This window comes from Neoarius graeffei, chromosome 17, assembly GCF_027579695.1.
Source record: "Neoarius graeffei isolate fNeoGra1 chromosome 17, fNeoGra1.pri, whole genome shotgun sequence".
NCBI classification, from domain to species: Eukaryota; Metazoa; Chordata; class Actinopteri; order Siluriformes; family Ariidae; genus Neoarius; species Neoarius graeffei.
The window spans coordinates 41,361,648-41,375,422 of record NC_083585.1 but is presented as its reverse complement, the minus strand read 5'-3'; the positions used below and the strand labels follow the sequence as shown (position 1 = coordinate 41,375,422).

Genomic DNA, 13,775 nt, shown 5'->3' with positions numbered 1-13,775 from the left:
TCTCATCCATCCACAAAACATTTTTCCAATAGCCTTCTGGCTTGTCCACGTGATCTTTAGCAAACTGCAGATGAGCAGCAATGTTCTTTTTGGAGAGCAGTGGCTTTCTCCTTGCAACCCTGCCATGCACACCATTGTTGTTCAGTGTTCTCCTGATGGTGGACTCATGAACATTAAAGCAGAGAATGCGCGCACATCAGTAGCACAGGTGCTGGACCAAACAGAAGATAACTAAAAGAAAATAAAGGTTCGCAACACTGTTATATGCTCCCATTTTTATTTTTAATAGCACGACGTTTTGGACGCTCAGTCCTTCATCAAGTGCAAGGTTACACTTGATGAAGGACTGAGCATCCGAAACATCGTGCTATTAAAAATAAAAATGGGAGCATATAACAGTGTTGCGAACCTTTATTTTCTTTTAGGACTCATGAACATTAACATTAGCCAATGTGAGAAAGGCTTTCAGTTGCTTAGAAGTTACCCTGGGGTCCTTTGGGACCTTGCCGACTATTACACGCCTTGCTCTTGGAGTGATCTTTGTTAGTTGACCACTCCTGGGGAGGGTAACAATGGTCTTAAATTTCCTCCATTTGTACACAATCTGTCTGACTGTGGATTGGTGGAGTCCAAACTCTTTAGAGATGGTTTTGTAACCTTTTCCAGCCTGATGAGCATCAACAACGCTTTTTCTGAGGTCCTCAGAAATCTCCTTTGTTCGTGTCATGATACACTTCCACAAACGTGTTGTGAAGATCAGACTTTGATAGATCCCTGTTCTTTAAATAAAACAGGGTGCCCACTCACACCTGATTGTCATCCCATTGATTGAAAACACCTGACTCTAATTTCACCTTCAAATTAACTGCTAATCCTAGTGGTTCACATACTTTTGCCACTCACAGATATGTAATATTGGATCATTTTCCTCAATAAATAAATGACCAAGTATAATATTTTTGTCTCATTTGTTTAACTGGGTTCTCTTTATCTACTTTTAGGACTTGTGTGAAAATCTGATGATGTTTTAGGTCATATTTATGCAGAAATATAGAAAATTCTAAAGGGTTCGCAAACTTTCAAGCACCACTGTATATAAATGATGAATATGCTAACTCCATGTGACCCGTCTATCTTCAAGACAAAAATTCGCCTGTTAATATTTATCTGAGTAATTAGTACATTCGGCTTTTCTCATTCCCCGGCCTGAGCTACCCTATCATATGGTTAGTGAAAGCGTACACTGAACTTTATCACTCAGAGTAAAACTAGGTCACGCAAAGTGATTTCATGTCATAGTGTCCTTGACCTCATTAATATTGACCTAATTAAAGGCAGCTGCACATCTTTGACCTGTCCCCAACAGAAATCTATAATGGATCATTAACTAGGATTAAAATCCTAGGAGTTTTATGCCAAAGGAAAGAGCAGAAGAACAAAAAGAATAATAAGAAACTGTGCAATTACAATGTATTTTGCCTTTTAGAAGGCAAAATACAATGATATAGCATGTGATGTAACCTTGTGAATGGCATTTTCGCATGTCTTAAAACCTTCTATATTCAACAGCTTGAATGAAATAGTTTTCTTCACAGCACCAATGTCATATTTGGTAAACATATCAATTAGACCTGGCTCTTTTCACTGATCTAATTTGTTTTCTGGTAGACCTTGTCAGATTTTTGCTATAAGCATTCAAAATACAGACGCGACAAGCTTTTTTCCATTTGTAGGGGCCTATATATGAGACAAGTATAATTTTTGTCACAGATATAATGTTTTCCTGATAGTACTATAACATGTTTCATATATTAAAAAGAATCAGACATCTGGTGTCATTAAATCTGGAGATATAGAGAGCCAAAAGTGCTACCATGGACAAATGCACATTCCAGGAAGCCATATTTAGCATGCCATAAATCTGCAAATATGTCACATACAAAGCTCTCCTTCTGGTGCACAGAGCCTTATTATATCAAAGAATCATGTGTGAAAATTTGAACCGTTTAGTGTGAACAGTTCAAAAGTTATTAGCCATCAAACTGTGGATGTTTGATTGTAACACATGGTAAATATGGGGCCACGCCCCCTTTTTGAAGGCTTAATATCTCCAAAACTAGTGGAGATATTGGCCTAAAATTTTGCACAGTAATAATTAGTTACAAGGGCATCAAAATAAAAAAAATATGAAGCAAATCTGAGATGGTAAGTCGGGAGCCTTCTGGTGATTTGGCACAGAATTACCCATAAAGGGATGTTTAAAAAAATTTATTGTCAATGATTTCTGAGCAGAAAATAGATAGTGTAGTCATTTCTTGATCACTGGGCCTGTTCTCTCAGATGTTTTCTACACCATTCATTCATTTAATATATAAACATGATCTTTTTTTTTAAATATTAAGGCAGCAGGCAGCAGCCCAGAAGAGGGTAAAGCTACGAACACTGTAAGAGATGTTAAGATGACTGACTTTGTGTCTTTAAGAGTTACTCAGTGCGTTTACATGCACATAGAGAAAATCGAATTTCTGCCATAGCTCGACTGAAATCGAAGTTCTAAATGCCATGGAAACACCTTAGCTCGGTTGAAATCGAACCGAACTGGATTTCTCGTAATCGAGCTACGCGACCTAGATTATGCGATTGTAGCCGAGCTACTTAGTGCATGTAAACCCTATCAAGCTACGTAGTCGAGCTACTTACTTCAGCACTGCCCCTTCCGGAAGTGACGAGACCACAAGCGGGAAACACAACAGCCTCGGTCGGCATGACAACAGTAGTAGAAACGTGCACTTCTGGAGCAATGAGGAGATAGAGTTCATGCTCATTCAGCTTAAGGAGTTGAATATATATCTCGATGTTGCTGTCCTCGTCGTCGTTCTTCTTGTGAACACGGAACTGATAACTTTGTTTACACTCTTGAATAGCTCTTCTTCATGACGACAACCGGAAGTGTACCAACACGATGGGGCGTGTAGCGCCCCCTGTGGCTCGGGTGCACAATGTACCTCACACAATAGCTCGATTTCCTTACGTGCATGTAGGATTGGATTTCTCTGGCACCCCTGCTGGGACCCTTAGCTCGATTACCGACAGTAGCTCGATTTGGATGTGCATGTAAACGCACTGACTGAAATGGTATGAAGCAAGTCTAGACAGCAAATGTCCAACTTTGCCATCAGGTAACTGTCCCTTGGGCTGTAGTGAGAATCTAATTTGCAATACTGTGTGATATTTTAGCTAGATCTAAGTCAAGTAGCCATTTTTAGCTTATTATTTTGCAAAGGAAGTAGGAATGTGTTAGAAAGCTTCATGTTTTTAAACTGATCCAATTCCTGCAAAGGGGTATTGTTTCAACTGTATAACAAAAACGAAAGTTAGAGTTTCATGCTAATTTTACTAGGTATAGTATCGTAGCAGTCGTGATCAGCACTGGTTTTTCATCCATTAAGCCAGTAACACAAGCTGTATTTACCTAGCAATCAGGTGTTCTGCACTAATGCCCTTAATATTTATTATATTCAGTGCAAGAAACAACTCAAGAAGGTGAATAACCATACAACATACTGATACCAACTGTGATTTTAAACTGATTAAGGAACATCTGTAATGAAAAGTTACAAATAGTTGCTTACATAGATATGCTTAGGAACAGATGCTGTATTTGTATTCCTGAGTGATTAAGTAGTGATATAGCTTTTATGTGACATATTAAGGCTCAAAAGGATTACAGATGATATACATTTACAGTACTTTTTTATTTCTTCCATGTATCGCTTATTTTATTCCTACCACGCAAAGTAATAGCCTTAATAGGCCTAGCAGAGGTTAGTAGTATGGTTTGGTCACATCGCTGGGTGTGCATATGATCAGTGGGAAAGCTCAGCATTGGTGAGTGATAGGAAGAACGTTCTGCTCTGGCTCCATGCAGGTCTTTGAGCTGTCCAGCTGCTCTTGATTGGGGCCTCCTTTCAAAAAGCGGAGAATCTTTTCTATTGAGGCTTCCTGATACTCATGGGACCACCTGCAGCATCGAAGAGGTCAATATTATCACTAAGCTTATCAAATTAGCTCAGCAATTGTCATTATTTGGGATATATAAGTGCAGTAGCCACGTCCTTAACAGGAGTTACAGGAACTGAAAATAAACCAGAATTAACCCAGCAGCTGAGGAGATCAAAGTGACTAAGCAATGACATGGTGAAAGAAATGAACGTTTGACAAATTTTTGCTGACTATGCCAAATGTCATTTAAAAAATAAACTAACTGCTTTATCTGTTAAAAGAAATATTTCTCAAAAACTGATTTTTAATCTTATAGCATTGCTGTTAACAATGAGGAGAGAAGCATTAGAAAAACAGGAAGATCAATTAAATTAGCTGCTATCTTTATCCACTGAATTGATTGATGTTAAATGTCATTATGTTGTGTAATGAAAAGGATAATTGAATACAGTAAAAATATAAAATTAACTTGCTTAAACCTCAGTCCTTCAGTGTTTTTGCCATAGTAAGCCATCTTCGATACTCTACTTCTTATAATAACTGTGCGCCTGTACTGGTTGTGAACGTTGACTCACTTGATGCCGTTAAACGTGAGAACGGCTCGCATGTCCTCAGGAAGAGAGTTGGGATCCGGCCACTGAAAGTTGTCAGTGACGGGAACAATGTTCTTCTTCCCTTTGAGAGCGGTGACAATCTCCTGCAGATCACATATACCACCATGTCAGGACTTCACTAGTACATGTAAATCACACTGAAAGTAGAAAGGAATAATCTAACCTTATGAACCCAGTCTTTCATGCCGGTGTCGCCCATGCATTTGTCCAGAGCGTTGGCTGACAGCACCAGGATGAAGTTACGCGCTCTCTGCACGCTGGTTATCAGCTTTTCCTCAAACTTGCCTGCCTCCAGCTTCTCCACATCGATGAAAACGCTGAAGCCACGCACCTGCAAGTGCACCTTCAGCAGACTGAAGGAAAAGAGATACTTTCGTTTTCAATAAAGATTCAAACATTTTCATGTCAAGAAAATTCAGCTCTTTAGTCACAAGTTATGAGTGTTCATTAGGATACAAACATTTTATTGTACAACAAATTACCATCACTGCTCAATCAATTATAAATTAATTTGAAGTAATCTCATGTTCACAATTCTAAATGTTAGTTCTGACCTGGCAAGCTGAGATCCAGTGGTGCGCCTGTAGCTGATGAACACATCTGGACCTGTGCGCTGCGAGTCAGTGAAACAGGGCCTGGCAGGCCGGCGAGCAGCAGCAAGGATCTGAGCCCTGTGGATTCCGTTCTCTATATGGCAGTCCCGCTGCAGCTGCTCATCTGTTATCTGGAGGAGGTTGTTACGATCCACACCAGACTGCACCATACTGTAGGTGTACTGACGGAACTGTGGGTCCAAGTCCGCCAACCAGTCGGCGAGATTTTTAGGATCACACATGGAGTAGTTAGCATAGGTCTTCAGTACCCGCAGGTCTCGCATAAACCTGACAGTGAACATAACAGAAGACATTGCATGAACTATGACTCAGCCCTTAATCTGCCATTTAATGACTCGCTTCTGCTAGGTATCCAATCATTACAGCCAACTATAAAGTATCGAATTTTCTCTCACCAAGGGGAAGGCTGTTTGCTTTAACGTAATGAAACATACAGTACTGTGCAAAAGTCTTCGGCACCTTTTATTTTTCATACAAACTTTGTTATAGATTTCTATTTTATGACTCCTAGTCCGGCGGCACAGTGGTGTAGTGGTTAGCGCTGTCGCCTCACAGCAAGAAGGTCCGGGTTCGAGCCCCATGGCTGGCGAGGGCCTTTCTGTGCGGAGTTTGCATGTTCTCCCCGTGTCCGCGTGGGTTTCCTCCGGGTGCTCCGGTTTCCCCCACAGTCCAAAGACATGCAGGTTAGGTTAACTGGTGACTCTAAATTGACCGTAGGTGTGAATGTGAGTGTGAATGGTTGTCTGTGTCTATGTATCAGCCCTGTGATGACCTGGCGACTTGTCCAGGGTGTACCCCGCCTTTCGCCAGTAGTCAGCTGGGATAGGCTCCAGCTTGCCTGCGACCCTGTAGAACAGGATAAAGCGGCTAGAGATAATGAGATGAGATGAGATGAGATGAGATGAGATGAGATGAGATGAGATGAGAGACTCCTAGTCCTACATTATCGACTCAGTTCAAAAACATTTTAGAGTTCCAAATGTTCATTTTATGCTCAAATCCCAATCAATGAACAGTAGATAACATCACTTTGATATTATACACTTAAATTTAAAACTCTAATGAAATTAAAAAAAAAAAAGATCCTGATGCTCATCTGCAATCCTTTCAATAAATGTAGCACTGGGTGACTCGATAGTATACAGCTGGGAATGAGCAATGACCCATAATTGCACGATCCAATGTCACCCAGAAGAAAAGGGGTTCACTTTTGAGTTTGGTTCCTCTCAAGGTTTCTTCCTCATGACATCTCAGGGAGGTTTTCCTTACCACCATCTCCTCTGCAGGCCTAGACATTAAGCATTTACCACTGGTGGCCCATTGGGCCAGTGGAATTGAAAAGTTACTGGCCCAAATGGAAAATGTGGTGGCCCGAATGCGCGCAGTACCCGCATTCGGGCCACTACATTTCATACAGTTCATAATACACTATGATAATTGATTTTGGGCTAGAAAAGTAGATTCTAGGGGTATATGTTGTTGCCGAGCACAGCGAGGCTGAAAATTTTTGCAGAATATCCCCAAGCCACATCATTGTAGGAGGCAATAATCTCCTCATCTCCATACAAAGTAGTGTCACTTTTTCATGACCCCCCCCAATAAATTCATAGCCCCCCCCCATAAATAATGACCGCCCCTAAAATTAAAAAGAGCCTTCTCAAGATTATCACAACTTATATTTTGATTTTGTACCTGAAAACAATACTGACAAAAGACAGTAACTCAGTCCAAATGACCAGCAATGGACTCAAAAACAGTCAAATCAAATTGAAATAAATATATAAAATGTTTTTACTTCTGAAAATGTGCACTGCACTGAAATAGCAATAAAGTCAATTTAAGGTTTATAGTTTAGTGCAATAGCTTTCCTCTTCCACACTCTCATCTAAAATCTAGAAACGACTAGAATCTATCAAATACTAGAGATATTTGTATTTTTTCACACATATTCCTCACCTCTGTTCACAAAAACTAAAAAAAAAGGCTATTTTCTTGCAAGCTTGTAATAACTTTTACCTAGCACATGTTGTCATTGAATTTTCTTGTTGTTCCACAATGTTTCAATTTAAAAAAAATATTTTTGAGACATATTTCTCACCTCTGTTCACAAAAACTAAAAAACATGGCTTTTTTTCTAGCAAACTTGTAAAAACTTTTAAACTGGTGCATGAAATCATACCAGATGTCTACCAGGACCAGGCATAAATACTCACTTGTCAGCGACATCAGGATATTTCCTGCAGATTGAACACCATACGGTGTTTGTCTCGGCGTCATGGTGCAGCCATGGCCATCTTTGTGTCCATGAGGGTACAAACTTTCTCTTTCTCTCATACTCTGCCTTCCTCTCCTTCACTTCTTCATCTGGCAGCTTTCTCTTTGCCCCAATCCCCTTGGCAAACTGTTTACCTGGCCTTTGGCCAGGTTGGGGAGCGTGGAGTTTGGACATATTTGAATTTCACCGTTCTGATGGTCTCCTTGCCGCAACCGTCTTCGTCTACAAGATGCTATTTTCCCGCCAAAATGACGCTTCCGAACAGCGCCGAACATCTCCGAAGATGCACGAAGACGACACACTCCTGCCGCGGAGCGGAGCGTGACGAAAACAAAGATGACGGACCTCATATCGAAAAGGTGCATTTTTACGAACAATTTCTTTACAATTCTGGGTAAAATATGAGTAATAAAATTTGTTAATTTGTATCGAAAACGTACTGGCCCGCCCGGGCCACCGTCTGGCCAAATTTAGTGGCCCGAACTGGCCCGAAAGACGTAAAAAACACCGCCAGGCCATCAGGCAAGTGCTAATGTCGAGCCCTGCCTCTGAATTGCTCATTAGGGACAAATTTAAAACCAAAGCACTGTGTAAAAGTCTTAGCCACCCTATTTTTTTCATACAAACTTTGTTATAGATTTCTAATTTTATGACTTCTACATTATCGAGTCAGTACAAAAACATTTTAGAGTTTCAAATGTTCGTTTTCCAGCACAAAATCAAATGTTACAGAAAAAGAAGTCTGTATCTGAGCAGCATATTACATAAGAGACCACTTTTCAGCTTAAAAAAAAGAAAACATAATAAAGGCTACTGGGTTTTGGTGCAAAATTAAGAAGCGAGAGTGACAGTCAAAGTGTCCAGAAGAACTGTGGCTGGTTCTGTAAGATGCTCAGTAAAACCTACAGCTCATTTCCTTATCAAACTGCACTCACTGGACCTCAGACTACTTTTTTTTTTTTTAAGCAAAGGGTTGTCTCACACCAAATATTGATTTTGTTTCATTTATTATGGCTTACTGCTGTTTATAGTATTTTTTTTAACTGCACTCACATTTCATTATTTTTAAGCCATTTTTGGTCCACACCATTTCTTTATATGTGCCTAAGACTTTTACACAGTACTGTATGTGTGGACTTTAATATACATGTCCCATTTCCACCATGTGAATGCCTTTGCACTCACTAGCGAAACTAATGAATTAACCAGAACTAAGTAAGTATTTGTTATTAATCAAATGTGTGAAATGCATTTTTATATCAGAATTAATTGTCCTTTATGTAGCATTGTGCAAATGTGTTTAATTAGCCTGGAATTAACACTGATTCCTGGAACATGTATTCTTTTTCCTTCCCCATGCACGGTGGCTTGATGGTAGGGAAAACACTGGGCATGCTATTATTACCTACACACAAGATACCAAATCGCATTTTTTTCAAAACTATTCTTTACACATATCTACAATTTGCATGTTTTAAGAGCAACCTCTTGCGGGTGATCCCAGAGGTCATGGCCAGGTCGTTAATCAGGTTCTCCTCAGAGATGTTAAGTAGTAGGTCTCCATCCACCTGTAGCTCCTGACAAACACATACACCAAATGCACGCAGATAAAAGTCAGTCAATCAGAATGCTATGATCTGCACTACCATAGTAGAAATGACCTCACTGTTAAAATGGTATAGTTTTAGTATCTTTAGGATCTGGTCATATGTTACTACCATACTGGTACTCTACATTCATATTATGTATGTGTTCTTATCTATAACGTACAACCAAATGCTGCTCACAAACCTGGAATCGATCACTGAAGGCACTAAAGCCAATCTGTTGCAGCCATGTTTGTACCTCCACCGTTTTCCAGTTAGGAACAGAGGAGAGTATGCGACGTGGAACATCTTCACCCATCATCCTCAAGGCCCTTTTAGCCAGAGTGTGTGTGGTGGCATTGCTTGAGTACATGACAATCCTCTTTAAACTCTGAACTGCCCCAATCTCCTGAAATATCTGAGAAAAGAGATGCACAAATTGCAATGAACAAATCATTCTCTTCCAACCGACGCCACCCTCTCTGTTAAACCTTCAGAATATATATGTTTTATAAGGAGTTGTATACTTTGATTTCTCTAAATTTAAACTGATACATGATGCACATAACTGCAAACAGAAGTCTGAAATTAAAAAAATAAGAAAAAAACCTAGAAGATCCACTGCATGCCATTACTGTCGCTCAGAGTTTTCAAGATAGCTTTGAAATTATATCATTATTGTTGGTTTTGAAACACTTCTAAAAACTACATATTGCACATTTAAAGTACATCCTGCAGTGCATGCAGCGCAGGGCCATCTGGTTAATTTCCCACTCTGCCTCACCTTGGTGTTGCGCTGCCGGGACTTGATGCCACTCTCTACACAAAGATAGAAAGCAGCGATGCACTTGCCCTCAAGTCGCGTCCCATCCAGAAGGGGCAACAGATGCTGCAGATCGGCAGCAGTGCGACCCTGAACACTGTCAGCACTGTCCTGCAGGCTGCGCGCAAACTCATCCGGGTCGAGAGAGGCGATGAACGGCTCCACTAGCTCCAGCGTACCCGACTTCACCACCTCGCTCTCCAGCTCCCTGTTAGCAGCCAGCACAGCCACAGCCAAGCATGCATGGAAGCGGATCAGCTCATCCTCCTTGGAGAAGGCCAGTGGGAACAGCCACTCCGCTGCCTGCTTCTCGATCATCAGCCGCTGGCACCGGTGCCCACCATACATGGCACAGTTGGCCAGAGCCACAGAACAATGTCGCAGCACAGTGGGATCTGTACCACGGCACCAGAACAGCAACGTGTCCAGGGCTCCGTCTCCAATGAGCTGGGCTGACGTCTCCTCCGTGTGCTTGAACATGTGCTCCAGGATGCCAGAGATGCTCCGCGCCAGCTGGGCGTCCTCCTGCTCACGGGTCAAGTTCAGGATCACACCGAGACCCATGCGTGCTACATAGTCTCTGTAGGAACAGACCTCTCAGTTCACAATGCAGGAATTAAAAAAAAAAAAAAAGGAAAAAAAGAAAAAAAAACAACTCAGGAACCCATAAATCTCTCATCTCATTATCTCTAGCCGCTTTATTCTGTTCTACAGGGTCGCAGGCGAGCTGGAGCCTATCCCAGCTGACTACGGGAGAAAGGCGGGGTACACCCTGGACAAGTCGCCAGGTCATTACAGGGCTGACACATAGACACAGACAACCATTCACACTCACATTCACACCTACGGTCAATTTAGAGTCACCAGTTAACCTAACCTGCATGTCTTTGGACTGTGGGGGAAACCGGAGCACCCGGAGGAAACCCACGCGGACACGGGGAGAACATGCAAACTCCGCACAGAAAGGCCCTCGCCGGCCACGGGGCTCGAACCCAGGACCTTCTTGCTGTGAGGCGGCAGCGCTAACCACTACACCACCGTGCCGCCCGCCCATAAATATAAGAAGTGATATTGTGGTGTACCTGTTCTCAGAGATCAGAATCTGCTCAAGCAGCTTGGCGGACTCATACGTGATGTCCTCAGCAGGTGTCCGCAGTAGCTGCAGTAGTGACTCCAGACCTCCATCCAGTCGTATTCTGTTGCAGATTTCCTCTGCCACTTGCCGGCCAACCGCAGGCAAAACCCAGGCCTCTTCAACAAGTTGGAATATCTCGGCGATAGCCTGACGAGTCTTTGGCACATCCCCAGTGTCTTTTGAGGACTTGAGTGTTTTCAGAGAAGTCCGAAGTGCTGGAAGTGAGCTGTCCAGCACGATCTGGACATCGGCATGAAGGCCAGGTGAAACAGCTCTTGGGTCAGAGGTCAATCTGCGCGGCTGAAGCCGGCTGACCCGCTCTGGAACAGTGAGTCTGTCTGAACTGAACATTGGGAAGCGTCGATGTATACTGCCAAGGCAAACAACAAGAGACAACAGCATCTAAGAAACTTCTGTTGTTGCCTTGGGTTGGAAATTTGTAGCTATACTCTGCTGTAACACTTCCAGGGCACAGTGGATTGTGTTCAGCTGCAAGGATAAATAAATCAATAATGAAAGTCTTCTTATCCAAACTGCATCAGTTGATGATGTCACTGTGGGGCAAAAGATGCATAAGGGTAGAGGCCTAGACAGTTATACATCATTACAAATAACCAACTTAACATTAACTGGCTAAAAAACAGAGTTATTATAGCAATGGATGTGAGAGGAAAGAAGAGGAGCACACACACACACACACACACACAAGAAGAAAACATTTCCAGAAGCTACATTACTGAGCACTGTGTTTATATTTGTGATAACAAAACCCCGGTGTTTTCTGTTACCTGTCAGCCAAACACGGCTCTGCGTCATGTAGCAAAAGTCCACACCGGCTCCTTTTCGATATTTATTTCGAAAGTGTCGAGTTTATGCGGAAAATAAAAATGCTTTTCACTGGCAGTTCTCCTCAGCGCATCTTCACCAGGAGCGCGCGCCCGACCGTTTCCTCCTCCTCAGCAACAACGCAGCATAGCAGAGAAACTGCAGTGTCGCCCTCTGCAGGCCGAGAGGAGAAACACAGCACAGAAGCTGCAGTGTCGCCATCTGCAGGCCGAGATGAGAAACACAGCAGGCATTTAAGCAGAGACGATGATTTTAATCAACAAATCCATCTCGTGGGGCGGCACGGTGGTGTAGTGGTTAGCGCTGTCGCCTCACAGCAAGAAGGTCCTGGGTTCGAGCCCCGTGGCCGACGAGGGCCTTTCTGTGCGGAGTTTGCATGTTCTCCCCGTGTCCGCGTGGGTTTCCTCCAGGTGCTCCGGTTTCCCCCACAGTCCAAAGACATGCAGGTTAGGTTAACTGGTGACTCTAAATTGACCGTAGGTGTGAATGTGAGTGTGAATGGTTGTCTGTGTCTATGTGTCAGCCCTGTGATGACCTGGCGACTTGTCCAGGGTGTACCCCGCCTTTCGCCCGTAGTCAGCTGGGATAGGCTCCAGCTTGCCTGCGACCCTGTAGAAGGATAAAGCGGCTAGAGATAATGAGATGAGATGAGATGAAATCCATCTTGTATCATGCAATAAATAACCGATTTAGGTGTTCATAAAATAATCAGTTGATTTATGTGTACCAGTAACTGCTTTGATTTGAATGTTACTGAGATGGAAAATGTGCGCATGCGCCTCGTGATGCATTCACGAAGGTCAGGCCAGTGTATCATGTCCATCCATCTATTATCCGTTGCCGCTTATCCTGTTCTACGGGGTCACAGGCACGCTGGATCTTATCCCAGCTGACTATGGGAGAGAGGCAGGGTACACCCTGGACAAGTCGCCAGGTCATCACAGGGCTGACACATAAATACAGACAACCATTCACACTCACATTCACACCTACGGTCGATTTAGAGTCACCAGTTAACCTAACCTGCATGTCTTTGGACTGTTGGGGAAACCGGAGCACCCGGAGGAAACCCACGCGGACACGGGGAGAACATGCAAACTCCACACAGAAAGGCCCTCGCCGTCCGCTGGGCTCAAACTCAGGACCTTCTTGCTGTGAGGCAACAGTGCTAACCACTACACCACAGTGCCGCCCAGTGTGTCATGTGATGCATTCACTAAGGTCAGGCCAGGCCAGTGTATCATGTCCATCCATCCATTATCTGTAGCCACTTATCCTGTCCTACAGGGTCACAGGCATGCTGGATCTTATCCCAGCTGACTACGGGCGAGAGGCGGGGTACACCATGGACAAGTCGCCAGGTCATCACAGGGCTGACACAGACACAGACAACCATTCACACTCACATTCACACCTACGGTCAATTTAGAGTCACCAGTTAACCTAACCTGCATGTCTTTGGACTGTGGGGGAAACCGGAGCACCCGGAGGAAACTCACACGGACATGCAGAGAGCATGCAAACTCCTCACAGAAAGGCCCTCGCCGTCCGCTGGGCTCAAACCCAGGACCTTCTTGCTGTGAGGCGACAGCGCTAACCACTCCAGTGTGTCATGTGAATGAACAAAATATAAAGAATCTGACAGGGGGGACATTGGCCTAGCTGTATCAGCACTTTAGATACCAATTCATCATTATTGTTGATAATTTTAGGTTGAAAAAAAAGAAAGAAACAAACAAAAGCACAACTTTATTCATCACACACTTGTGAAATTCCTCTCTGCATTTGACCCATCTGAAGCAGTGAACACACACATACCCAGAGCAGTAGGCAGCCATGCTAACAGCACCCGGGGAGCAGTTGGGAGCTAGGTGCCTTGC

At 43.1% G+C, this 13,775-nt stretch overlaps 1 protein-coding gene across 2 annotated transcripts; it reads right to left on the bottom strand.

Annotated features, from left to right (window-relative positions):
* Positions 1-3,736: 3,736 nt before the first annotated feature.
* sarm1 (sterile alpha and TIR motif containing 1) lies at positions 3,737-11,995 on the bottom strand. Of its 2 annotated transcripts, none has more exons than XM_060944230.1 (9): positions 11,838-11,995; positions 10,997-11,603; positions 9,876-10,494; positions 9,297-9,509; positions 8,991-9,082; positions 5,171-5,497; positions 4,780-4,969; positions 4,578-4,699; positions 3,737-4,021 (listed from the first exon to the last, which is right to left on the bottom strand). In XM_060944230.1, the coding sequence occupies exons 2-9, from the start codon at positions 11,449-11,451 to the stop codon at positions 3,880-3,882; spliced, it is 2,160 nt and encodes a 719-aa protein (XP_060800213.1). In that variant the 5' UTR covers positions 11,452-11,603; positions 11,838-11,995; the 3' UTR covers positions 3,737-3,879. The 2 variants fall into 2 exon arrangements, with proteins under 2 accessions (XP_060800213.1, XP_060800214.1); XM_060944231.1 differs by having other exon boundaries at positions 10,997-11,419.
* Positions 11,996-13,775: the final 1,780 nt, after the last annotated feature.